Raw genomic sequence first — 26,034 nt, forward strand, 5'->3', positions numbered from 1 at the left:
TAGAAAAAATGTGAATGACTTACTCATATTCTCATACGAGAATTTAAGGGGTTCGGTTGGTGGTTATTTTACGGAAGCTAATTCAAATATCTGATTTTGTGCTACTGAGGAAGTAATCACTTGACAAAGGTCGATTTCTATATTCTCCAAGGTAGATTGAGAATTGAAGTTTTATTCCATCTTTCATGTTGAAACGGTTCTAATTGTGGGCCTCAAGTTATGATTATTTTCAGCTCATGCAGTAGGTAGGACAACTCACAATGTAACCCAGAAAATTTCGCCGCATTTGATTTCAATATTGATATAAATTCTAGCCTCATTCATACCATTTTACGCAATACATCTGCTTTCCAAATACCTTTTTTTTATCACAAAGAAACACCAATTCCGATCACGCAGTCTTCCTAAAATGGCAGAGCAAGGAAGGCAAACTGCAGTCGAAGGCAACGGCACTGCCTCCGAATTCCGCCATCAAGCACTACCCGGTCCCAAAACATACATACGGTTGTTGAAGGTGCGCCGTGTCGCAATTGGAGATACAACGATCAAGTTGAGATGTAAGCTCATGACATGGCACGTCGACCATGCACCATCTTACCATGCCATATCCTACGTATGGGGCGATCCTGAAGTTACCGCCAAAGTAAAGGTTAATGGCAAAACCCTGAAAATAACCACGAATGGTAATTATGCGTTGAGGCAAGCGCGATGGTTTGGAGTCCGTTATGTTTGGATTGATTCAATTTCTATCGATCAATATAATAAGACAGAGAAAGGACATCAAGTGGGCATGATGAGCAACATCTATCGCCGGGCGTCTTTTGTTTTATCTTGTGTGGGGCCGCATAGCGAAAACAGCGAGTTGTTGATGAGGACTCCTTCTAATTCGGGCAAACCTAAATATCCATCGATATTTTCGGCAAATTCCACTACAAGCTTTCGGAATTTCCTCTAAATTCTGGGTGTCTCGGCGTGGCTGATTAAAACTCAAAATGACCAAAAAGAAGCAATCTTGGATTCACTTTTCTCCTTCGTGAAGAGGCCCTACTTCACACGCTTATGGATCCTGCGAGAAGTTTATATGGCTAAAAGTGTGATTGTCTGCTGCGGTATTGACCATCGTCCAATTGCCGAGTTGTTTGCACTACACAGCATGCTACATTTTGTCTTGACGCTGAAGATCTTGCGTTTGTTGTGGGCACAAAGGCAGGCTGCTGCTGTTTTGTTTCCATCCCCCGCTTTGTCCGAAACAAGGAAAAGGAAACGGAGATATAAACATGAATATATCCCGCTAAGGGTTTCTCAAGGGCCTGGATATTGTTCGGGCTATTGTGAGAATGTATGTTTTGCCTACTTGGAATTAGGGGGCAGCGATTCCGCCGAGAGTTTGCCCTTACATATCTTATTGAATCTAACCGAAAACTTGGAATGCCAAGATCGGCGGGACAGGATTTATGGGATCCTTTCCATGGTTGGTTGGAAATATATTCCATATATAGAACCAGACTATAAAATAGATACTTTCGATCTCGCATTACAAGCAATGAAGACGATCTTGATACAAACACCCGCAATTGACCGGCCCCGAGCTTCGCGTCTTGCCGACTCACTTAACCGGTCTATGTCGCTGCATATGTATCATGAAACCCCAAAGCATACTACTCTCGAACATCATACAGTGCGAAAGGCCAAAATTGAAGATTTGAATTCACATTGTTTTGTGGACTATCATTGGCTTTCTTGTGAGATTACTAAAGACCACAGTAATATCTGGAAACTGGGCATAGAATTCGACTCCATATCTCATCGGGACCTGAAGGGGTACAAGCATCGTTGTAAGGTCCATAAAAATGAGACTCACTGTCAACGAAGATTTTTCTTTGGGAACCTAGAAGATAAGATTTCAAACGAATATATCCAAATGAAGGATCGTGAAGGAAACCTCATGGCATTACTACCTCAAGGCACAAAGTCAGGAGACTTTCTCTTGGGGGTTTGGATCGCAAGAGGAATGAAAATTGATTCTAAATTCAGGAGAACAAAAACACCTCGCTATCTAATTCTGCGAAAAGAAGAACCAGGATATTATTCCATCGTTGGCCAAGCTATAGTTGCGGGAGCATGTGTATCCCGTTATGATCATAGTCAACCGTGGTTTCGTGTACATTATCATCCTCAAGATGCACTAAACTTGATTATCTCTTGGGCTCAATGTGAAGCTTATGAGAAGCGAGACCTTTCATTGATGACCTGGGATATGGCAAAAGAGCTACTTGATCTCAAGGTCTGCAATCAGCCCTTCTCTTCCTACGCAATTGAGCAGCACGGTCAATTCATCGAGATATAGTATTATAGATAAAGGATTCAATAGGGCTACTAAAGTTTGATACAAAATTCCTCGGATAATGAATTAGTTGTTTAGTTGAAATAATCCAGTATTAATAAATTCTCAAAGTTCTTTTTGGTGTTTTGAAATATTCGGTCAAATTATAAATAAAAAACAAAACCATTAAAAATATTTAAAACCAATAAATATATTTTGGTGTGACGGGAAAGTCGTAAACGGAGTCAATTCAATTACTTAGAATCTAAAACTAAAGAACTAAGAAGATTCTAAGAAGGTCTTTATATACAGGGCTAGTGCACGTGAGCCACTAGTGGGTAACAACCGTCACGTAACAATAAAAAAAAAATAAACGATTCAACTTATTGTTAATTCTAGGATTATATGTTAAAGGTCAATTATAACCCGGAAAACATTAAACATTTATAAAGTCTCAAGAGGTTCGACGACCATGTTTAAATTAAAGAATAAAAAAAATAAAAAAAGCTTAAAAATATCTATCTTTCATCCAAAACGAATTACTTCCTGTCAGACAGACTCATGATAAAAAGACAGCACCCTCTTCCTACAACAGTTATACTTTCAGATTCTATAAAAATACTGTCAAATCTCTATCTATACAACGTCAAGCATTCGGAGGTATGTAGACTATATACTCCAGCTGCTCTCAACTGTGCTGACAGCCTGAATTTAGAATTTAGAATGCTTAACGAAGATGGGTAAAACTTTGCGTTGAGAAATAAGCAGCTGTAGAAAAAAAGAAAACTATCAGGTCGGAGTAAATGTTACCAAAGGTCTCCAAAATAGCTGCCATCTTTCGGCATGATGGCAAGAGGGGTTGATGAATAGAAAGGTTTATCTCATGTATGAAATATGTTGCATTGTTACATCACAGTTAATAAGGAAGGAAAAAGTCCACGAACTTACCGAATGCAATTGTGTCACGACAAATTTTAAAATACATAAAAACTACAAAATTACCAATGATACTAAAAAAAAAAACATACTTTCAACTATTGCCGGGGACATTCTCGAATTTCTGGCGCAGTATTCTTTCGTACGTCTCCTTATCTCGAAGCTTGGTACTTATAATATCGTTGACGCCCATAGCCCAATACTCTGATACAATCCGGGTGAAATCGGAATCAGTACTATGAGACTGTGCAAAAATTGGCTGAATGTGGTCGCGAAAAATATTATACAATCCTTTTGGACTATCTAGTGCTTGAAAATACCAAAAGTTTCCGATTTTCCAACCCCTCGCATGATATTTGTGCGATATGAAGCAATACCATTTTCTGAAGGGAAGGATTTCTCCTCTTTAAAAATATCCATAAATTCATCACGTGCCTTGCTGAAGCTATCGAGGTGTTGACCAACAAGATCATCTGCGGGACGGCCAGTCAGCCAATATGGAGGACGCATTGTCTCCACAGGTAGTGAACATGCCCATTCAAGGTAGATTATACATTTGATATTCCAATCATCATCCACGAAGACGTTACTCTGATGAAGGACTGTGAGCCTCAAAACGAAAGGTCCATGGCCATAATTCTCGGTTCGTGAAGAGGGAAAGGAGGGCCCGAATGATTATTACATTCGCCATCTGGGAACAACCATCTCTTTCATCGTTCATGGAGTTTGGTTGATGTCGAATGCGATTGTCATGGCATGATAGAAGATCGAGATAATACGCATCAGTTGCGGAGTAGGTCAAGTTTCTAGCGATGTTGGTTGGAATTCCCTCATTCTCTAATTGTTGAAGGCGAAGGGTCAAAGGACGGTTGTTAAGCTGGAGGATTCCATATGAGTCTAATGTCCATGACCCAATACGCGGGAGAGGTTATTGACCTAACGAAAGCATAATACGGGACAAGTCTCTGAAGAGGTTTCTCTTTCGAACTTCGCAATGTTGAAATTCGTCCCATGTCTCTGAGAGCATCTTTACGCCTGAGTCCTCGATATAGTCTATGACTAGATATCCACGCTCTAAGACAGATTGACGACGATGGCTTATATAACGGCAAGGTAGGGTAAATCCAAAGAGCGATGAGATGTGTCGTCGAAGGTACCAAACCAGTCTTTTCTTCAAAGATACGCTATCTGGTTTCGTGAACTGTAGGAGTCAGAATTAATATCGGAGTGAAAGATTGTAAGGTTTTTGGACTCCATACACTCTGACCACCGACAAATCCAAATCCCCATAGGTAAGGTATAGGAACATGGGAACAATTCTCCTGTATCCAAATGAATGTAGCGACCTCACAGCGGAGTTTCTCGTCGGCGTTACCAGGAAATGTAGATTCTCCTATCTTGTAAGGCAAAGGGAATCTGATCATGACTCGTCTCCCTGGATGCTTGTGCCAATTATCAACATAAACTAGTATGCAAACATTGAAACTGCCATGTATCCACTCTCTCACTTCTCCGAGCCGGCATATCTCCGATCCCGTTAAGCCTAAGTGATACGAAACTGTATCCTCGATGTCTGCACGGTGGGTGATGAGCCAGACAAAAAAATCTAGTCGTAGCTCAGGGTAAGCTAAGCCGAGGAGCATGTTTTACTCTTGCTCTAGGGCGGCTTATAATGTAGTAGTGCCACGGAGAAGTGGAAGAGTGAGTGCTTGAGAAGTCATCGTGACATGTGGAATTAAAGCTTGATGGGTATTTGCGGACTCAAAGTATTTCGATGTTATCGAAAGCTGAAGTCCGTGGCGGGCTAATCTGATTCTTTTGTATCAGTATCATTAAAGAGGTATTAGGAGGTTGGAAAACCAGCGCAATTGAGATATATACTTTAGCGGAGGAGCGTACGTTTCAAATTCACGAAACCCAGGCACAAAACTTCACGCCCGAGGCTCAGAAATTGATTGAATAAATAGGCCAGTATTGGATGACCTAGCGCAAAGATATTTAAAGATACCAAATACTTCAATTCCTAGGACTTTTCCGATCCAAATTTGGTGGTGAAAGGTTGCTTGCCCGGTCATTATCGATATCGGGGTGCGGAGCGAATCACTGTGGCATCGAACCCTACCAAATTTACTCCTTCCAACTGAACAGCTTCATTGACCTTTCAAATTGTAAATAAAGAGATCAGATATTATCCAAAGACTTTTTCTGAACGATAGTCATGATCTTTTTATTCTGTCCGATCAGCTTCATTCAGTTACGCCTCTAGATCTCATCCTAAAGTTTTTGTCCCGCGGTGTCAGGTTAACCTTACGTTACACGTGATCTTGTGATTGCATGACTGGGCGTACTTGACATTCTAACCTACCGAGGGGGCTTTTTTTTTTTTTTTTTTTCATTTCTATCCCTTATGAAAAGCCGGGAATGACTCGATGAATAGTGATCTTCTCATGATGTGAACAGGTGCGACTATATCATTGTCTAACGTCAAGCACTCCATGACCTGGTACCTATTCAAGGATAGCAACAGCGTTCAAACGCAGCTATCACAATGCAAAATTAACCGATATGACTGCTTTCAATCTTTTCATAGACGCTTGGAAAGAACGGAATACCAAGAAATCTGTGATATCGCTGTGATATCGATCCATTAGCTTCCGACTAGCTAAATAGGGAAGAGTGGGGGGCTTTAATGAGCGAGCAATCACGAGAAAAGTCCCCCAAGAAGGGGCTGGTCTTTCAGTCGCCTAAATCCCATCAGTGATGAACAACATATTGCGCTATAGAAACACGTTTAGATTCTGAAGAATACCCGTTTGTCGGAACCATCGGAAGGGTTCTGATGATAGAGCCATGGGGTTAAGATTACCTCCTCTACATCGATATGAGATTCTTCCAAGATAGCTAGCTATTCACATATCGTTTGTCTGCTGTTACGAAGTTTGGTTATTTATGCCAAGGGCACATGTTATTCAGATGGCGGTAACATTTTCCAAGACCGTGTATGCCATCAGCTATCACCTCAAACCTGGAGGAGCATGGTCCACTCCAACGTTGATTTAACCTTAGAGATTTGTGATGGAAATCGAACTAACTTGTTACGATATTTTCAAGGTACAAAGAAATTGCATCGAGCCATGGTGGCGCATTTGGTAATGTTACCTATGTCGTCTACTCCTTTCTGGGTGTAGCTATACGGGGACGTTAAGAGAGATTGAAAAGATAAGCTCGTCTGATGTCTTACGGATAAAAGTCCCATAGCTGCTTTAATTATCTGATCCGTTCCTTAAAACAGCAGGACAGATGACTAATCATCATATCGTACCACACCAGCCATTTCGCCCGTGCAATTTTTGAGAGCTTGGAACATCAACCTCGATATTAATCCACTCAGAAAAACATTCAAAACAAACTAACCTCCCTTTGAACAATTCGATACTACGAATAGGATCATTTGAGGAGGATCCTCTTATGGGAAATTGAGGTACATACCTTCATCTGAACAGAACGGACAGTTCGTCCGAATTGAGAACTTGAGACGATTCAGCCGCCATTTTCAGGTTAGTGGTCAAGGCTATGAAACGAAAGAAGGCATGTTAACTTGCTCCTTTGGGTAAATTGGATAAGCTCTTGAATCCAAAACTTCATGCTCTGTCCAGATTTGTTTCATCGCTTAGCTCTGACAGGGTCAAGCTTTTTCTTTTTCTTTTTCTTTTTCTTTTTCTTTTCACAATTTGGCTTGGTTCGATGTTGGATGAGCGCATCTTTGGTCTTCGCGCCCGGCCAAGGCATAAATTAGGATGCTAGCAGATATTGACCTGCCATATGGCCAAATTATATATTAATTTTTGGGTCTCTACACTATTATACCGCAAACAATATCGGGACCTCAGATTGTCTACGGTCTATGTATTGGAAACAGCTCGGTGGTCCAGAATATCAAATATTTTTGAACTATAGCTTCTTCTCGAGATTTTCTAGGAACCATCTCATAAGGTCGTCCGATATAAATTAAGGATGCTATATGATGAGTAATTATACTCATATCATCCAATAACATGAAGACGAGACATGGAAAAAGCGGGAGCAAGGCTCGGCCGCTTTACAGTTACTCTTCACCAGTGTGGGATCACCTTGTGTGTATTTTGTAGTGGGTCGTTAAGCCCCTGACTTGTTGGAAGAAAATCCCCGAAATGATCCATTTTTAGGACCACAAACGCTCGAGCCACATCGCCCATAATTCCATCCTTCATAGTATTCTCGCCTCTATATCATGTCAAAGAGATCAATAAAGCCAACTTCCCGACCTATTTTCAGTAATGCAAAAGGATTTATGCCTGGGCTTACTTCAGGAACTCGGTTGGTCACAATGGGATTGTATTTAAATCTGCCACTCTTCACTCCTCGTCTGAGCTTGGAGGTCCGAAAGAGCGTCCAATTCCTTCACTCCTTCATCTCTTCAAATTGGTACACGTGCTTTTACTCTTCTATTAATTATATGCTTGACCACGAGACAATTAAGATTATCAGGTCATTTACAGAAGAGAAAGTAATGTTAATAATTTATCGTTGATTATCTACAATATCCTGCCACTCCTTCAAAATCAACATACAACTAGTTTTCTACAGAAAGAGTACTATCGAACAATATGTATATCTCTCTTCGCCATACTTTGACTTCGCTTTTTGTTGTAGCCTTCACTTCTTCAGTTGGAGATGCTTTTCCCACAAAGATTCAACGAGATGACGCCTCACTAGTCAAGAGGGCGATAGATTCAACCCTGACACGCATCGACTATCAAAACTACGCCGCATCCTCCATCAACGCGCTACAAAAGACCTACTGGAACAGTACAGCAGGACTCTGGGGTCAAAAAGACAGCACTGGAAAATTTGCCGGAGACTGGTGGCCTAGTGCTAACGTCCTCACAATGATGGCCTACTACTACAAGGTATTTCCGAGCACTGCACCATGGATGCCCGATCTCTTTACGACAGTATTAAGTCGCGCTCCTCAAACCGCTTATCATAATTTTTTGAATGGCTTTTATGATGATGAACTTTGGTGGGTTTTGGCTTGGATTCAAGTCTATGATGCTACAAAAAATGTTACATATCTTAATACCGCTGCTGCTATCTATGAGGATGCAAAGTCGGTTTATGGTAATACTCCCTGTGGAGGCTTATGGTATGTCACTTCTACTCTATTCACTTATTAAAATAATATCAAATTTCCCATTTTTAAAAATGATACCACAATCTCTTGGCAAATCACCATATGACCTCGAATAATCTCACATTCCCTACTAATACCAAACCAGGTGGGATAAAGCACACACCGGTGTAAACAGCGTAGAAAACGAACTCTACCTAACCGCCAGCGCCAAACTCGCCAATCGGATTCCCTCGAAAAAAACCTCATCAGGCCAAGGTTACTATTTCGAACAAGCACTTGCGGCCTACGCCTTCCTAATAACCAACCCAACCACGACCATGAATCCCACCACCCACCTCTTCAACGACGGTATCTCCCTAAGCACCTGCAAAAACAACGGCAAAATAGTCTTCACCTACAACCAAGGCATCATTCTCTCCGGCCTCACAGAACTCACCTGGTCAACCAATAACCACGCCTACACCGATCTCGCCGTGCAAATCGCCAACTCAGTAATCGCAAACATGACAACTTCCGAAGGAATCCTCCAGGAAAAAGCCTGCGAGCCTAGTTCCTGCGATCAGGATGAACAAGTCTTTAAAGGGGTTTTTACGAGAAATTTAGCATATATGACGAATAGAGCTACGGGATTAGATACGCAGACGAAAAATCATTTTAGGGAGTTTTTGGGCAAGAATGCGAAAAGTATTGTGGATAATGCGAGGGGGAAGGATGATGTTTTGGGGTTGGTGTGGAGTGGGTCGGTGAAAGAGACGTTTAGTTTGGAGACGGATGGGAGTGCCTTGGATACGGTTGTTGGGGCGGCGGTTACGGCTTTGGGGTAGGGGGATGATGGGTGTTGGGTTATGGGAGGTTAGGGGGAGGGAGAGTGGAGGAGGTGAGGAATTCATAATCATGGCGAGGTGACCTTGGAGAAATAGTAATGTATAAATACCTAACCTCTACATCTTTTCATTCCATTTCTCATTTCTCACTCAATTCAATTCACTTCCCCATCAAACCCTACCAACCTCTCTCTCTCTCTCTCTCTCCAGACGAGATAAGTCAGTCTATTAGTTTACACACATATTAGAAAGATACCAATTTTACTTCTCCTCGCATAGATACCTAGCTTTGTAATTCAATTTAATTCAGTTCAATTTAATCTTCATGGTAATAGTATATATAATATTGAGGATTATTTAGTGTTTTAGGTTTTCAGAATTTAAGACTTTTAGAGTATATTAATATTGAATTTTGATTTTGATTTTGATTTTGATTTTGAATATGTGGGGGATAGTTTGTAGAGGGAGCTGAGCGATGAAAATTAAAATGTGAATATGTGAATATATAAAAAATAAATCAAGTACTCAATTTATTATAATATCAGATTTTGATATATATTTTTTTAAAGAGAGTAGATGATGTGATGATATGATGAAATAATAAAGGAGTGATTGATATGAATATATGAATATATAATTATTGTATAGCACTGTACGGAATGATATAAATAAGAGTTAAAGTGATCATGTCGAAAACATACAGTGTGATATGTATATATAATATTGATAGAAAACTAAATATCCCACGAATGAATCCATCCTATGAAAAAGAGACTATACACTAAAGCCCCAGACATTCAAATATAAGATCTTACATGAATTAACCTTATATTACCCCCTCATAAATTCATATCAAACATCAAGCACCATACCAAGCCAAAGCCAACCTCACCACCATTCTTTCACTCAGAGAGGTGCTCCAAAATAAGATCAAATTTAGTATAATCCTTCATCCAATCATGTGAACCATGAGCTTCCTGCTGCTTCCGTAAAATACCCACCATTTCAGCTCTAAGGCCACTCCTAGGAAGGCTAGAAGAATCTCCAGGAAAATCCAAGAGTCCCAGATCCTCCACTGCACGATCCGAGCCCCTTCGAAAGCACAATTGTGTCATCCGGAGAATGTATGCGCTTTTCACCCGATAGCGAAAAGAAAGCTATATCACGTTCAAAGGGACGTATAAAGTCAGACCAAAATTTTACCGTCCTGCAGATCGATTTAATATGAGGGATTTTCATAGCTTGATGGGTTGTTCGCACCCGGTCAAATGACGATTGGATGACTTTGTATAGTTGGAATGGAGATTCAACGAGGATTTCTGCATTGGGTATGGGCCATAGACCGTAGACATTGAGCTTTCTGACAAGGAGTCCAAAAATAACTGAACTACATGTCCCTTCGCACCATAATCTGCAAGTGGACGCAGCTGAATGTGATAATAATCCATCCATGATGAAATATAAAGACTGCAAAAGCCTGCTAATCAAAGCTGCGCGAAGAGCAAGAATTTCTTCTATGAACGCTCAGGGAGTGGAAACTTCAATTGTGAAGTGATGTTTACCGACCATGCCAGGAGGCAAAGGATACCCTTCCTCCTCTAACGGATACGACTTGACCTTAACCACCGTTTCTGATATAAGTAGAGAATCCTCCTCGAGGATAAAGCATTCATTGTCATCATTAAAACATGCCGACAATACAAGAACGTTCATCAACTCATAAAAAAGTTTCCTCCTTCCAAAGCAGTAAGCAATCCACAGCAATCCCTCCCGACGTGATAAATATGCTCCATATTACTCATCCTTCAACCAGTCTTTCAACCAAGGTTTGACTAACGATCTGCAATTGTACTTATCACAAAGAATAGCAACGTTATTCAAGATAACGTATGGCAGGTCCGAGGGAATAGTCGAGAATTGCAAATGCGCGATTCGAAGGAGTACTAGTAGAGCTTCTGGGTTATCTTCCGTGAAGTCCAACTCAATATCAGGAAATGATTCGTTAGTAACGTAAGACGTTTTCGAATTAGGTTCCTCTCCATCTACTCTTGATGTTAAAAGGGGAAATGGAGGAAAGATAAGTTTCTTCCAAACAGGGCTAGCGAAACTCAATGCATGAGTGTTGGGTTTCTTAAGACCAGAAAGAGTATCAGATTGAATTGATTGATTCTCTAGCTAAGCAGTTAAGCTGCGAGCATATATTCAAAAAAATGAAGGAATAGGTTGGGTATTCGGCCTTCGGAATTAAAGTGCTTTGAAATCAAAATATTGAAAGCAAACAAACAGTATACCAAAAAGGAAAGAATGAATTAAAAGTTGAGTTTTGTTTGCTCCTTATATGCATATGTACTATATATGCATATGCTGCCAAGATCCCAGGAGGTCAACAATGAGAGAATAGTTTAAAAGAGACCTCTCCGCCTTCATATAACACTTTGGCCCGCACATCACCGTCGCCATTATCAAACACGAAAGGATGATTCATTTCGTTATTGTTCAATAATCGAAGAATGGAAATCTGTCTGAGAGTTCGCGTCAGTCATAGCTTTAAACGCGCCTTGGCCTTAGCGTGTTTCGGCATAACTTCGGTGGCGGCTAAAATCATATTGCCGCACTGATAGTTTCTCCAAGCCCAATAACATGCAGAGTATGAAAAACAAACAGTTCTCTGCCAAGTGAAATGTAAATAGATAGATGACCAGACTTTCAATTTGAATACACCTCCGCTTTGTCTGTATGCTCATAATTACTGGCATATATCTTTTCATTTCTTGTTGGGACGTCTTTTCATCCACTTTCTCCATTCAGCACCAAATGACCCGTCTCTCTTCTCTTCATTGTGATCTGTACCCAACATAGCAGCTGTTCGTAAAGAACATTTACCGTTTGCTCCAGCCCTCGAGATCATTCCAACTTCGCCCAATGGTACCATACTCACTCGCCCATGTGCACACATAAAAGGAAATTTGCAATTCGCCAACCTCTTGACTAATTCCTTACACTCATCAACACCAAGCTCATCATTGAACATGATCGCGCTTCTACAAGCTCTACTGTTCAATAACTCCAGTATACTCTTAGGGATGTAAGAAATCCTCTCAATCCAAGTAGACGCAGGGGTTATCGTAGGATGCGATGTTGGATGCTCGTGATATGAGTAAAGTTCTGTACGAAGAATATGAATGAGTAAGTTCGGGTTTGCGACAAGCCTGGCGGTTATGAGAGGTGGGAGGTATTGAACGGTGATGGTTGTAGCCGTTGGAGAAACAGAATAAATGATACCCCAGTAAGAAAAGTGGCTTATGTAAGTACGGAAGAGTTCAGAATCTTTTGTTGAAATATCAAAATCAACGGTTTTGTCGAGGAGGGATGTTGATACAGATGTTGAGGCTGGAATAGTTGAAGTTGTGGGTGGTGTAAGGAACTCCGACAAAAGAGCTTCTATTCGAACTCGTTCGTCTGCTGCGTGCTGATCTACGATCACAAGGAGAGTATTTGATTTGATACCAACCACAGGTGTCGTTTGAAGATTAGCTAGAATGAACTTCTTGTCCACTTGTGAAACGATTTCGGCATTCCGCAGAGCATCTTTTGAAATGCGTCCATGAAGCCCTGATGAAGCTTCCTTGAATGCCTTTTCGATTTCAATCTGTGAACAGTGATGGTGGCGGCCATGTATAATTTCTTGTGTCTCCAGATCAAAACCATCGATCGATACTTGAGGTATTGAAGGCTCAACAGGAGGGAAAACTGGATTTTTCCATCTATTCAAGATGTCGTCTATCCATTCATTTGGTTTCTTACCTCCGGTATGGATATTTCTGGCAGTGGTTAAACGACGAGGTGGATTGGAGATAAGCTGTTTTCCATCGTTTCTGTGGTCTTTCTTTTCAGATAGCACAAGACCAGTTCTCTTGTTTACTAGAGATTTGACTTTATTGATAGGATTGATCCATATCACCAATTCATCTGCATTCGTGTTTGGTTCTACTTCCTTCTCCGTGAATGTTTGAGATTTGGAAATTGGTGCCTGAGTATCTTCAAAAGGACGTCGAGCCAGTTTTCCCGCCTTTGAAATTAGAGGTGTCATCGGTTGAGACTCTGCGGTCGAGCTGGTTTGCGCGAGCGAAGTGTTATTTGAATTCTGTGTCGTATCTGCAGCGGTTTCATGTGTATGTTTAGTACCGGCTTTGATTTTTGACCAGGAATCAAATGGGGACTCAAATCCCGAACGCGACTGATGGAAAGAAGGAATTTTTACATTCGTTCCCAGCATATCAATTTTTGCTCTTTTTTGACTGTGTTTTCCGTGATCATGACTCGAAGGCTCCAACGTGGGTGAGCATGTTCTAATAGCTCGGTAGGATTCGCAGTTGTTGCAAGGTCCATTTTGCGCTTCATTTTCTAGATTGGCCGATGAAGCAGTGGTTGCATTCTGTTTGGCACGATCTCCGCGTGCTAATTTAGGTCGGAAATTATTCTTGGTCAAGAACTCTACAACAATAGCGCGCAAAAGTTCCAGGATTTTATCAAGAGTATTCCTCTTCTCGTTTAACACATCGTCAACCTGCCATCTGGAATGCTTTGTTTGATCAATTCGGTGGATATTGATATAAAACATTGGCCATCGATCAACACTCTTCCTCCCTCCTTTGAGCTCTTTGTTGGTATACCCATCACTTTTGTACCTTCGGTCTTTGGATCTTTTCTCCAATTCAGTTTCATTAAGCTCATTCGTCTCCTCCTGATTGCCAAACGACGAATTAAGGAACCAACGATTGATATCTTCGTACAGAACATTGCAACTGTCTTGAGAAATCAGGGGTTCTATGCCAAACGCTAGAAATTGGATGTGTTTGGTTGCATTTGGGATCAGAGAAATCGCTCCATTAACAGCTAAGCTCGAAGTAGAGCCATTGACAGGGATCCAAGACGACTTTTCATCACTTGCAATATATGACGCCTTGAAAAGTATACTGCAAGTGTTGAATAAATCAACAATATCAATTGGACGGCATCCGGGTGTTTTATGAGACCTTCGAATCGACATTTGCTGGTTTGTTCCATCTTCCTTTATAGATACCGAGACATCTTTGGGCCATGCGAGTAACAACGAGACAATATCTTTGCGTAAACCATCCCATAGTTTAGTATTAGCCTGGCGTCGCTCGGATACGATTGCTCGCTGCTTTACACGCACTGGCATACTACCGAATAAATTTCGGACAGTGACACGTGTACCATATTCGAAAGAAGTAAGATGATGTTGAACAGGAGCCGGAGTTTGACGTGACACAACCTCGGATCTGTGCATACTTATTGAATTGTGCGAGCGATGCGAGCGATGACGCGAAGTAATTGAGAGTAAAGATAAAGCAGATAATGAGGCAATGAAGGTTCCATGCCCTCCATGAGTTGGATTCGAAGATTTTAACTTTGATGAGTCTAGCTTCTGTGAGATACACTTCTAGCCCCATCAGAAAGCTTGTGGCAACATACGATAGATCTTTCCTAAACCTCCATTTTCACCAAATTCTGATGGCAATATCCCAAGTCCATTGTCCTCTACTGTACAATCTCCACGACTGAAGTCTACCACAATATCAATCTTGGAGCAACTAGCATCCAAACAATTCTTAACGAGCTCAAAAATAACGGCATTGAGGCTGGTGATGGTGGAAGAAGATTTGATTTGTGCTACTACATCCAAAGGTAGTGGCTGTATGGACATGATGAAAGCAACGGGAAGATGACTAGAAAGACAGAACTGGGCAGGTTTGATTATACCTTTATTGCGGTTCAAACATGTTGCCTCTGTAGGAAGGAGCAAGGTGAGCAAGAGCTTTCCAGCAAATTCATAGGAGTGATGAGTCTAGGACCCGGGAAATAATTTCATGGTCAAAAAGAAAAAGATTAACGATAATGATACCTTTTATAATCCAAGTACGATGGAGTTATCACGACCACAATGGATCAGATATATCAGTGGAATGCACAGCTTTATGTTTTGATCTTCGAGCATATTATAAATTTAAGTAAACATCTCACCAAAAATCCGATCAGGAATCACATGATTCTACACACTAAACACTAGATCAAAAATGAACTAGCTGGATTACCTAATGGGCACAAAGTAATGATGATCGGAGGTTTAGACGTGAATCATCCGAAGGGTAAGCTGCGGCAGGGTAAGCTTATAATCTGATTCAATCAATCAATGAATCACATCAAGCATCCAGCATCCATCTATCAAGCACTAAAAAAGCATCAAGGGTTTTTATTAGATTGGAGTGACAGCCCCAATGATTCAATCCCAAGTCAATTTCTATCAAGATCAATCAATTCATTATTATCATCTGAACTTTTACTTTTTCTCTTGCCTTTTCTTTTATTATCAGAATATGAAATAAAATATCAAAACATATTTGATCTATTAATTCGCTCTCTTTATTTTAAAGAAAGAATTGGTCTTTCATAACATTATTATTATTATTATTTCTCTTGTTTCTTTCCTTATCTATCTGCTTAAACAAAGCAAAGCAGCCAAGACAAGCAAAGCAAAGCAAAGCAAAATACCGAGATACATCACAACCGACAAACCGACCATTGGGAATCTCTCAAGCTTTCAAGACTACAACCAAATACCTCCCATCCATTCCCCAAATTCCAACCTTTTCCTCATTTCTTCTCCCTCTCTCTCTTATCCGCATAACACCGCCTCAAGCTAGCAAGCTCACCACCCAATAGCCTCCTCACAATGGCAGCAACGGAATTAGCACAGCAACAACAATCTCCTCCAAATTCACAACCACATGGTATGAGCCACACTGCAATTCCTTTTACCTTTTTCAACCGAGTATTTCATTTTTCACAATCATCCTTTTACTCAGTCGTGAATCATTCTACCCTCCCACTCTTTCCTGATCTCACTTCTAAACCATCATCAAAATACTAATCGATATGCCAGATCGTTCAGATCGAGTAGGAGGACGTCGCAGACCATTTTCAACATGGATGAAGAAATTCACCAATTTCAAAAATGGCTCTTCAACGGCAGATTCCAATCAAGCCACTAATCCCAAACGAAATCAAAATACAAAGTCGAGCTTTAAGAAACCATCTCCCTCAAAGAATAACAACCCATACCCCGAATCTGGTCGCATCAATGGTAATGCTACTGCGCCGCCTGCTTCTGCTTCTGGCAGTCGACATTTGTCATTTTCCACCGCCCCAACCGGAAACTCCGTCAGCACGTCATCTTTAGAAAGAAGTCGAAGATCAACTCGATATTCCGAAGATGGACATTCACCACCAACAATTGGAAATAAATCGGTGGCCCCTACGACGGGCGAGGAACATGATATTGCACGATCCGATATAGCAGCCTCTCATGCGCCATCATCCGGAGAAGCTACAAATGCTACCATTGGATGCGGGGTCAGTACTGGCAGAGGTGCTGATAGTACATTTTCTTCCCCAGCACCATCTGTTAGATCCTTAACTACAACTCTTACGACTATACATTCCGCTGGAGCTCCTGGTGTTACTGTTTCGCATAATCATGCCTCGAATAATACACAAGGCATTCAATTCACACACCAATTTCCTACCTCCCCACCTGCGACAGCCTTACCTGCACATTTGGCCCCACAAGGTAGTGGTGGACACCCTGCAACGTACAACACAGCAACAGCAAACAATCTGCTCACAGATAACGCATCTATCTTAACCCTGGCTTCATCTTCTAAGCGAAGACGCAGAAGATCCATGGATACTGATGCATCTGTTCGTGCTTTGGCCCCATCTTCGGTATTTGGTGGTAGTCGGGAAAGTCTTCCATTGAGTGTTTTGAGTGCTACAATTGATGGTGCTCCTATTACATCTCCAACTGGTCTTTATCAACCACGTCCTATCGGCAATGAGAGAGCTAGCATTTATTCTTCGACCGGCGTAGCTCCAGCTTTACCGAGTGAAAGAAATAGTTATTATGCCAATAAACAATCTTTGGCAAATGATGGTGGAAGTGTGAAGAGTGGATTATTAGGACATGGTAGGAATGATAGTATCTCTGGAAGTATTGGTGGTATTATTGTTCCAGGAAGCCCTTTGGCCAGTCCACGAGACCCTACAAGTTCCACAGGAAGGTTAAGTCGAAGCAATTCAGGTTGGGGAGAAAATGGTGAACTTGTGGTAATGGATAGGATAGAAGCTTTGGAGCGTGAAGATACGAGAGACAAAATTGTGAAAGAAGAAAAGGAAGAAGAGGATGAAAAGTGAAATTTTGGAGGCCGAAGCGTATATGACATGAGGATGAGCAATGTTTCGGAATATGGGGGCAAATTTAAGGAAGGGGGAAGATAGGTCGAATGGTTATCAAGGTCAGACGTGGATTGGCGTTTGGTTTTGTGTTTACGGTTTATGCACCAAAGATACCCGATAATATTTCATCGAACTTCTAGGTTCTAAATTCTTAAAATAAAGTCTTGTTTTTCAAAACGGGATTCATTCCGACGGTATAGGAGATTTGTTTTTTGGAATATATAAGAATTTTAAAATTTACTAATTGTACACTATTTAAATTCGTGATAGTATCTTTATAAAACTATATGTGACGCCTCACACCTCCGGGTCACGTGGCATGCCCCGTTTGTATTTAATCACAGGAAAACTCTCTACTCTTGTCTGGGATGCGAAGACTCAACACCTGTATGCGGTGCATCCTACGAACCTCCAGCTCTCTTATGAGAGTCTGCAGAGCTAAGTTTGAGTCATTTGATGGAGTCGTGGTAATTGGAAGAGGAAGAGGCGCCCGATCACGACGTTTTTACCCGTTTGCGGTTTTTTGACAGTTGCATTATCGAAATGCGCTCTCTACAACACTACCTTTATTACGAAACAGAGGATAACACCATCATCTACGACAATACGCCACGAAATTATCTCACTTCTTAAAAGTGAGACTCCTCTGGAACATATAGTACAACTCGACATCTTTGATGCGTATATGTTATATATTGTATACCTTCCATGATCGATACGACCGAAACGACAACAATTTATATACCTTCCATACGGGAACACCGGAGGAGTACTGTTGAAGGACCTGAGCTGATGACGAAACTTACTCTGCTCTCATTCAGCGGAGGTATGCTACTTACGGAATCGGGACACCCGTACAAGCCACTACCTGTGCATGCTATAGTTATGCTATATGAGGATTGGTGCTTCTTTATAAGCTTTCTATTGGCAGGATGATCAGAATGAGGACGAGGCAATCCTGACGGTGGGCGATTACAGTACGTTCTGGTATATAAGGAGCAATTGGATTGGTGGTATCGGGAAGGGGAGCAGGAATGAAGGGTTTTCGAGTACAATGTTTTGATTGGCATTTATTTTTCTTTCTAGCAGCGTTTCGACGCGATAAGTCTTCTTTAAGGATCACGGCAGCTATGGAAATGCGCTTAAGAATCAATCAACCACTAGACATAGTTATATGTACATAGCTATTCATAGCCCAGGAGTAACTCCCTGGCGGCCTTTTCCCCAATAGGGGATGTCATGAGAATGAGGGGGCTTCGCCCCCTCGGCCTCTGGCCGTTAAATACAAACACACACACACACACACACATACTACCATGTTACGAGGTTTGCCGTCTAGATCACGTGGAAGTGCTCTAGGCTCTCGAGGTGGTTTATAACTAGGCGTCAAGCAGGGACTTAAAGTAATGACAATAATGTTGAAATTAAGGTCATTATGGGCCTAGAATTGAGGTCATATGACCATTATGGTGCACGGACCATAATTGGGAATATCTTCAATTCTACCATTACTGTAACTTAGATCCTTAGTTTAACCTACATCTAATAATACTACTACTTCCAAACAACTCAGTTTCAACAAATAATGCAATTCGTAACTAATAGTAGAGTATACTAAATGATTGATCTTGAGCACGAAGCTCTACAAATGAAAACCTATCCCTTATATAGAACTTCATATTCTACTGTATTCTTTTGGATCCCTTGGATCTATTGGATCTAGAGTTTAATTATCTAGATCCCCTAGATCCTCTAGATCCTTAGATTCATCACGTGATTTCAATCAGAACATATGTCTGTGCTTGCTGAAGGTGGGGAGACTCTACGAACCGATTACCATACAATTTTGTATGCGAATCGGTTTGCTTTTCCACGGGGTCTGAGCTCATATGGACAGGTTGACTGTTACTACATCACATTGAGTGTGACCAAAAGGGTGTTTATAGACCAGCAATTGTATTTAACTTAGAATCTACAGGTGAAGAGCACCTGTAGATGGGGATAGCTACTCTATATATACACAAATGAATGGCCTAGCCGCAATGGCTAGGCAAAAAGAAGTCATATTTATCCCTCCAATGATCTTACTTTACCCATAACCATTGATACCTAGTACTTGTCCGGATCTGATCCTCAGACCATCTAAATCGTATACTAATCCCGAGTAATCGTATTATGTGTGGACATGGTTAATGTACCTGAGGTTTCTTATATAATAAGGGTGGGAGGGAAGCAGGGGTTTCCGTCACATTGAGATATGAGTACAATTGTATCTCATATAGACTTGTATTAAATAATTTCTATACATAAGAAATGAACAGCTCACTTGTGCTAACTCCCTTCTGCTTTTCTTATTTAAATACACACACAGAGAAAGTATCCCTCTAAATCACCTATCTAAATCAACCGCTCCGATCACGCACCCGATCGTCAAACCCATACCACCAAACCATCTATCTAAACCGGATTCTGAAAAGAAAAATACTCCGTAATAGCCTCAATCTGCTCCACACTCCCAATCGGCACCTCAGCAAACCCATCCCCCACCTCCAACGTCAGCATATCCATCTCCGAATTCACATTCCACGTCGGCAGCGCCCCAACCCCCTTATAAGAACCACCCGCATTAGGATTCCCCGTCTTAGCAAAATTCGCCCAATATCCATTCATCTTCAGCGCAATTTCATAATCAATCGATTCCCATGGTTTATCCGTCCCATACAGATTGTTAAGAACATAATTAATTTCTGATTCGTGATATGCGCCTTGCGTTTGTCCCGGAGGAGCATGATTCCAGTAATACGTCCAGATTGGCGATTTGGATTTTACAGACCACCGGTTTGCGAAGCTCCAGCTGGAGATGCGAGATGTGTCGCGCCAGTGCGCGTTGTAGGACATGGAGGCTTGGGAGGAATTTGCACCGGGATAGAGGTTGAGTATGGTGGTGGTGAGATTGTAGGGGCCGTATTGCGCTTCAATTGCAGCTTCGTATTCGGTGACTGTTAGATTGGTGCTTGTGGCTGCTCCGGATTCATCTCGAGTATTTCCCGTAATGTAAGGAACATCGTTTGCAGGGCCAGTCGCAAGTGTTTCGATATATTTAGCGGGGATAGCGTAGCCATCGAGGACATTTCCAAAGTTATCTGAGAAAGTGGATCCGAAGAGTGGTTCTTCTAGATCAGCGAGAGGAAGAGCTCGCATTTCGGCGATGGTGCTGACGTTTTTGGAAGCCATGTATTTTAAGCCGGATTCGAGAGCGTAGGATTGATTGCGGTAGTTTTCGGCAAGGGTAAGAGATTCAGGATCGTATGGATCACGAGTTCCTGATTCGGCGATGGCGCCAACGATGAGTCCTTTTGTCAAAGGACTATTCACGAAGTGATAGACAGCAGCTGAACCGGCGGATTGACCCATGACGGTAATATGATCAGGATCACCACCAAACGCCGCAATATTTGCATGTACCCACTTCAAAGCGTGGAATTGATCAAGTTGACCCCAGTTTCCAGAGCTGTTAGATCCAGTAGCTTTGTACATTTCTTCCGAAAGCTCGGGAGTTGAAAGCCAACCAAGTGCACTGATTCGATAATTGTAATTGACGAAAACAATGCCTTGAGATGCCATTCCTGCACCATCAAATAAAGGTTGATCGGCAGCACCTCCTGCAGGGAAAGACCAGAGAATAACTGGTAACTTGGCATTTGTAGATTTGCCATTTGTCCAGATGTTCAGGTTCAAGCAGTCTTCGCTAACAGTACCGTCGGGTGTAGCTGGATTGGCTGGTCCACAAAGGGGTCCCATTTTGTTCGCTTGAAAGGTAGTTTTCCATGGAGTTGCGTTTTTGGGAGCTGTCCAGCGGTTTTCGCCAGATGTGTCGGCACCGTATGGAATTCCCTTCCATACAGTAATATCCTTCCAGTTCGAAATGTTGCCATTGGGAGATGAATTAAAGGCTGGAATGCCTTGAACAGGTCCATAGTTGGTGTGAATTACTTGGTTGTAAAGCTGGGCTGAGGCGCTATGAGCGAGGGCGGCAGCGCAGAGAAGTTGAGACTTAAACTCCTTCATGTTGAAAAGAATGTGAATTGTAGAAGAGTAATTTGTGAGTGAGGAGAAAACTTCTAAAGGGAATCAAGCATGTTGCTTTATATTCACTCGAATGAGGCCCAAACAAATCCACTTACCTACTCCTACAAAATACTCGGTGCCGAACGTATTGTATCAAGCTCACTGCTGCGAGAAATAATCAGATCTACGAGTAAGGCAGTATCTAAGCCATTCGTTATACGCGCGTCAAATTGAAAGGAACCACAAAAATCTATCCCGTTGAAGATGCATTTCGACACTTCTCAAGCTGTCGCCGCATAAGGCATCAAATATGCGCGTAAGGCGATACAAATCCACAATAAGGGGACCAAAAATGTCTCCATAATGTCTATGCCGTTGAAGATGCACATGGTACTTGTCTACCGCCACTCCATGCCCCATACTTTTAGAACACGGCATGACGTTAGATGTAGCATTGAGCTGGGAAGACTGTTCATCCAGTCAAAGGCCTAAGACAGATCGAGATAGTACATTGAGATGGCTAGATAGTTTTGCACATACAGATTCCTCAACGCACGCAGAACGTTTCAAGCATGATCCACTCGGACCACATATCGAATAAGCCTACCATCTGAAGATCGAGCATCAATTCAAACATTCAGTAACTCCTCGGGAAAGTCACATTCTTAATATTTACTCCCGTACCAAGACAAATTTCTCTTCGAAGCCATTTATTTTATCGCACGGAGATGTTCCTCGAAAATCCAGAGGTTTAGGTCATACTTGTTGCTCCAAGTGACCTCTCCATTGGTATGTAGATGCATAATTCAAAAAGGTAAAGATCGATGACCCCTCCGTTCATAGGGATATTTATTGTACACGTAAACAACGCGCAACATAATGTCTTTGATGCTCTCGGCATTTAGCTTCTTGGCTGATAACAGTAGTGAAAACGAAACGTTTCGGTCCCGAAATATCACGTGTGATATTCTGTGCATGACTAGAAGAACACACGGGCCAACTGAACACACTAGCCAACAGGCCAACTGAACCTAATTAGGCTATAACCTTAAATCAGCAAAATACTAAAATCAGGGTCTCATCGAATTGAATATAGGCTTTTGAGTTTTGAATATATCAAGGCGGTGATTTAAATAGGTTAAACCGTTCAGTTGGTTGTCGATGTGTTCAATTGCCCGTGAGTTCTTCTAAGCGACGTTTACACTCTGTTCGTGGACTTTGCCGTTCATGGTTTCGCTTTTGATTTGTGCAATCAAATTATTACCGTATGTGTTACTTATGAGAACTAAGTTCATGGTTACTGCCTTGTATAAGTATCTCCTCTATATTATCTCAATTTTGACGATGCGGATCTGCATCAGTTGGTGTCTCATACCTAAAGGTAGGTATGAGACATTATTGTTCCAACTCAACATATGCATCCAGATCGAAGTTGGACTGGACCAAAAACAGCTAGCTTATCTCGATACTCCCAAACCAAACCACCGACTTATCTGCTTGACGTAAAAGTAAATCTACGACGCCCATTTCATAGTCCTCTCAAAGTTTTCGTTTAGGCCCCTCATCAGATCTATGAGCTAGCAGAGAATTGTAGCTTCGATTCTATTTTCTTAGGTATTTGGAACTAACTTTTTGTTCCATGTCCTTCGCGGTACCTAATTTATGATCATGGAAGTTGCGATGTGGAACAAATTGTATGTTACCCTTGTGTGCTTTCTCCTATGTGGACTTTTCTCCTATACTTTGAGCCTAGTCGATGGTACCTTTGTTGCATGCTGTACCGCGGGAATTAAATTCCTGACCGTAGAAATTGGGAAATGCGATATGCAACATACTAATGGCAGTTCTCTTAAGCCTTGCATACCGTTCCCTTGAACCTCCTCGGAAAAATCCTCATCTAAACCCGTTACCATACACACATAATTTTGGGCTGCCCCGCCAAGGTTCCAACAGAGTTCGTGCGTCGTGTCATTCAAAGTGCCGCAGCAAAGACGAATATTGAGACAGTAAATACTGTGAGGGCGAAGGAGAAGGAAGGAGGAAGAGAGAGTATTTGAGTGGAAGGGAGAAAAGCTGTTAGAGAGAACTTTAGAACGCGGAGAGCCAAAACACGGCGTAGAAATAGGGGCTCCTGAACTTATGGATTCGGATAAGGTGCACAGTAATGGCGTTACTTCCATGAAATATTCACAGTTATCCAAGGAATTGTTGACGTCATATCGAATGAAATAGTGGACAAGGACAAGCTGGAAGAGAGAATTGGTTGGCAGCAAAGTGGTTGATCGGGATGAAGCTGGTAGTGAAATATTAGATTACGGGCTTCAGGTATAGAAGTCTCATATGCGGCTTTAGGATAAATTGATTTATATAATTTATTCTGTAAAGAGATTGAAGAATGAAAATAGCCTTTTTGAAATGCTCCAGGGGTCTTTACTTTATTGCTGATACTATATATGTTGTTGCTTCTTGATTTTTGCGTTGCTTTCGGCGTTCATGGTGGGAGGTGCTCCGCCATCCTTTCCTCAGATGTCCGCAATCTTGCCTTCAAACATTTGATCCTTGGAACGACCACGGCGTGTTTGGCATTGAAAATTGTGTTTCAATATCCTCCAGTCCAGGTATATCCGCGATTAGTGATTCAAGCCAGGGATCGTTATAAATGACATCATGACGTCCTTCGCCATTGGTTTTATTCATTATGGAATCAACAGAAGGCAAAGGATCAGCCTGAAATATATCTCTCAGCGTCTTCGCATCATCCTCTTTCCGCTTTTGATAGAGTAAAACTAGTAATCTAGCAGTTTTGTATGCTTCCCTCATGACACTCGTGTCGTATGCAGCTACCACATCGCCAAGAGTTTTAATTGCATCTCCAAGCCTTGATAATGAACTTCGGTTGTCGATGGCGAGGAGTGTGCAGATAATTTGAAATGGTACATTTGCCATGTGGTGCCAAGGACAACTTGTCAGGCACATGTCTCTTGCACATCGTAATCCCTTACTCATCAACGCTAGCGCTCTGTCCAGAAGTTCTGGCGAAATAGTCCAATTTAGAGCTCGAAGACGACGGTAGATGCAGAGCATGAGATTGCACTGGGCCATTACTGATGGCGGTTGTATATGGCTGCTCTCTAGGACTTGTAGAAACGTAGACTCAAGGTTTGTCGCATTTTGTTGATTACTTGGATCTAAGGCTTCGGACATAGGTAAAAGGCTCAGAAGCTCTTTCGTCGAGTCTTGGTGCTTTATATATTGGAGAACTGACGGGACACCCCCTTGGAGCACCACCCTAGATCGGCCGAGGTCGAAGGATACCCATGTATTCAGATGCTGTGCCACGCCTACTAGCCTCCATCGTAACTCCGAGTTAGAATCTACTGCTGGTTGCGCTGAAGGGTCATCCATGATTGGTGGGAGATGGACACCTGCGGCCTCAATCATATGCATCAGAGTGCAACTAGACATCCACGTGATATGCGGTGATGCCGTAATTCTCAAGTAAATAACTCTTAGAAGTTGTCCCGTAATTATCTCTGTAGTTGGTTCATCTCCGGAATATTCATCGAGGATTGACCGCGCAGACTCAACAAGCTGCAATTCTAACAAAGGTGCGACTCGGTTGGAAAAGAGACTCCCAAGTGCTGTTACACCAAATAGAATCGCATCAAATGCCTTCTTATCATTCATGACAAGTTGTCGTACCCTCCATCGTTGAAAAAATCTCGAACGATCGATGAAATTGTAGCAGATGTCGACTTTTTCAAAATAGAAAGAAGATAATTCATCCACGATGTCCAACTTCAATACATCTTCAATGGACAATGTCACAGGTCTGTCTGAACCAGCCGTATGGCACCTTTCCCCAATATTCCAAGAGAATAAATGCAATCTTGGCGCATTGTTGGGATCAATTTTCATCGCTAATTGTCTCGCAAAAGTTGCACCAGAATTTGCTTCTAATGAAGGAGGGGGCAAATATTCTGGTTGCGCTAAAGCTGGAAAGGGCGATTTTTCGTTGTCATGTCTAGCTTTCTTGTTTGATCCCGAATAATTGTTATATTGACACTCGTATTGGTATCGAAGACAAGAATCACATGGTTGACCGCCATCGCATTTTCTTTTGCGGTCACGACAGGGTTCACAGGCTATTCGGGCGCGTTTCCGTTTCAATGGTTCTGAGTCGGCCATGAGAACTAAGAGGCTTTTTTCGATGTAAAACGGATGATTGAGTTGAATGTGAGAGGACGGTTGTTTACATCTCCATTGATCACGTTTTAATGCTTTAGCTTCACCGTTTGATGGGGAAAGACTTCCCATTACGTAATATCATTGCGGAGTACATGGCTAATTCTCGGTGGTCACCAAGTTGGGCGGCTTTCTTCACCTCACTT

At 41.8% G+C, this 26,034-nt stretch overlaps 12 protein-coding genes across 12 annotated transcripts; 4 read left to right on the forward strand and 8 right to left on the reverse strand.

Annotated features, from left to right (window-relative positions):
• Positions 1 to 409: 409 nt before the first annotated feature.
• On the forward strand, positions 410 to 2,347 carry SS1G_10865 (hypothetical protein; the record flags this gene model as incomplete). Its single annotated transcript, XM_001588368.1, has 2 exons — positions 410 to 683; positions 1,005 to 2,347. 2 exons carry the CDS (start codon positions 410 to 412, stop codon positions 2,345 to 2,347), a joined length of 1,617 nt encoding a protein of 538 aa, XP_001588418.1.
• A 1,840-nt stretch (positions 2,348 to 4,187) lies between these two features.
• SS1G_10866 (predicted protein) lies at positions 4,188 to 4,902 on the reverse strand (the record flags this gene model as incomplete). Its single annotated transcript, XM_001588369.1, has 2 exons — positions 4,188 to 4,460; positions 4,519 to 4,902. The coding sequence occupies 2 exons, from the start codon at positions 4,900 to 4,902 to the stop codon at positions 4,188 to 4,190; spliced, it is 657 nt and encodes a 218-aa protein (XP_001588419.1).
• A 3,003-nt stretch (positions 4,903 to 7,905) lies between these two features.
• Positions 7,906 to 9,256, forward strand: SS1G_10867 (hypothetical protein; the record flags this gene model as incomplete). Its single annotated transcript, XM_001588370.1, has 2 exons — positions 7,906 to 8,444; positions 8,578 to 9,256. The coding sequence occupies 2 exons, from the start codon at positions 7,906 to 7,908 to the stop codon at positions 9,254 to 9,256; spliced, it is 1,218 nt and encodes a 405-aa protein (XP_001588420.1).
• Positions 9,257 to 10,158: 902 nt separating this feature from the next.
• On the reverse strand, positions 10,159 to 10,708 carry SS1G_10868 (predicted protein; the record flags this gene model as incomplete). Its single annotated transcript, XM_001588371.1, has 2 exons — positions 10,159 to 10,413; positions 10,460 to 10,708. 2 exons carry the CDS (start codon positions 10,706 to 10,708, stop codon positions 10,159 to 10,161), a joined length of 504 nt encoding a protein of 167 aa, XP_001588421.1.
• A 72-nt stretch (positions 10,709 to 10,780) lies between these two features.
• SS1G_10869 (predicted protein) lies at positions 10,781 to 10,969 on the reverse strand (the record flags this gene model as incomplete). Its single annotated transcript, XM_001588372.1, has 1 exon — positions 10,781 to 10,969. One exon carries the CDS (start codon positions 10,967 to 10,969, stop codon positions 10,781 to 10,783), a length of 189 nt encoding a protein of 62 aa, XP_001588422.1.
• A 1,051-nt stretch (positions 10,970 to 12,020) lies between these two features.
• Positions 12,021 to 13,877, reverse strand: SS1G_10870 (hypothetical protein; the record flags this gene model as incomplete). Its single annotated transcript, XM_001588373.1, has 1 exon — positions 12,021 to 13,877. The coding sequence occupies one exon, from the start codon at positions 13,875 to 13,877 to the stop codon at positions 12,021 to 12,023; it is 1,857 nt and encodes a 618-aa protein (XP_001588423.1).
• A 406-nt stretch (positions 13,878 to 14,283) lies between these two features.
• SS1G_10871 (hypothetical protein) lies at positions 14,284 to 14,400 on the reverse strand (the record flags this gene model as incomplete). The annotated part of the gene is made up of 1 exon (XM_001588374.1): positions 14,284 to 14,400. One exon carries the CDS (start codon positions 14,398 to 14,400, stop codon positions 14,284 to 14,286), a length of 117 nt encoding a protein of 38 aa, XP_001588424.1.
• Positions 14,401 to 14,732: 332 nt separating this feature from the next.
• SS1G_10872 (hypothetical protein) lies at positions 14,733 to 14,987 on the reverse strand (the record flags this gene model as incomplete). The annotated part of the gene is made up of 1 exon (XM_001588375.1): positions 14,733 to 14,987. The coding sequence occupies one exon, from the start codon at positions 14,985 to 14,987 to the stop codon at positions 14,733 to 14,735; it is 255 nt and encodes an 84-aa protein (XP_001588425.1).
• A 1,026-nt stretch (positions 14,988 to 16,013) lies between these two features.
• SS1G_10873 (hypothetical protein) lies at positions 16,014 to 17,533 on the forward strand (the record flags this gene model as incomplete). Its single annotated transcript, XM_001588376.1, has 2 exons — positions 16,014 to 16,071; positions 16,233 to 17,533. 2 exons carry the CDS (start codon positions 16,014 to 16,016, stop codon positions 17,531 to 17,533), a joined length of 1,359 nt encoding a protein of 452 aa, XP_001588426.1.
• Positions 17,534 to 18,283: 750 nt separating this feature from the next.
• On the forward strand, positions 18,284 to 18,511 carry SS1G_10874 (predicted protein; the record flags this gene model as incomplete). Its single annotated transcript, XM_001588377.1, has 1 exon — positions 18,284 to 18,511. The coding sequence occupies one exon, from the start codon at positions 18,284 to 18,286 to the stop codon at positions 18,509 to 18,511; it is 228 nt and encodes a 75-aa protein (XP_001588427.1).
• A 1,521-nt stretch (positions 18,512 to 20,032) lies between these two features.
• Positions 20,033 to 21,643, reverse strand: SS1G_10875 (hypothetical protein; the record flags this gene model as incomplete). The annotated part of the gene is made up of 1 exon (XM_001588378.1): positions 20,033 to 21,643. The coding sequence occupies one exon, from the start codon at positions 21,641 to 21,643 to the stop codon at positions 20,033 to 20,035; it is 1,611 nt and encodes a 536-aa protein (XP_001588428.1).
• A 2,544-nt stretch (positions 21,644 to 24,187) lies between these two features.
• SS1G_10876 (hypothetical protein) lies at positions 24,188 to 25,831 on the reverse strand (the record flags this gene model as incomplete). Its single annotated transcript, XM_001588379.1, has 1 exon — positions 24,188 to 25,831. The coding sequence occupies one exon, from the start codon at positions 25,829 to 25,831 to the stop codon at positions 24,188 to 24,190; it is 1,644 nt and encodes a 547-aa protein (XP_001588429.1).
• Between the last annotated feature and the right edge of the window lie 203 nt (positions 25,832 to 26,034).

The sequence above is a fragment of the Sclerotinia sclerotiorum genome, genomic scaffold (assembly GCF_000146945.2).
Source record: "Sclerotinia sclerotiorum 1980 UF-70 scaffold_16 genomic scaffold, whole genome shotgun sequence".
In the NCBI taxonomy this organism is placed as follows: Eukaryota; Fungi; Ascomycota; class Leotiomycetes; order Helotiales; family Sclerotiniaceae; genus Sclerotinia; species Sclerotinia sclerotiorum.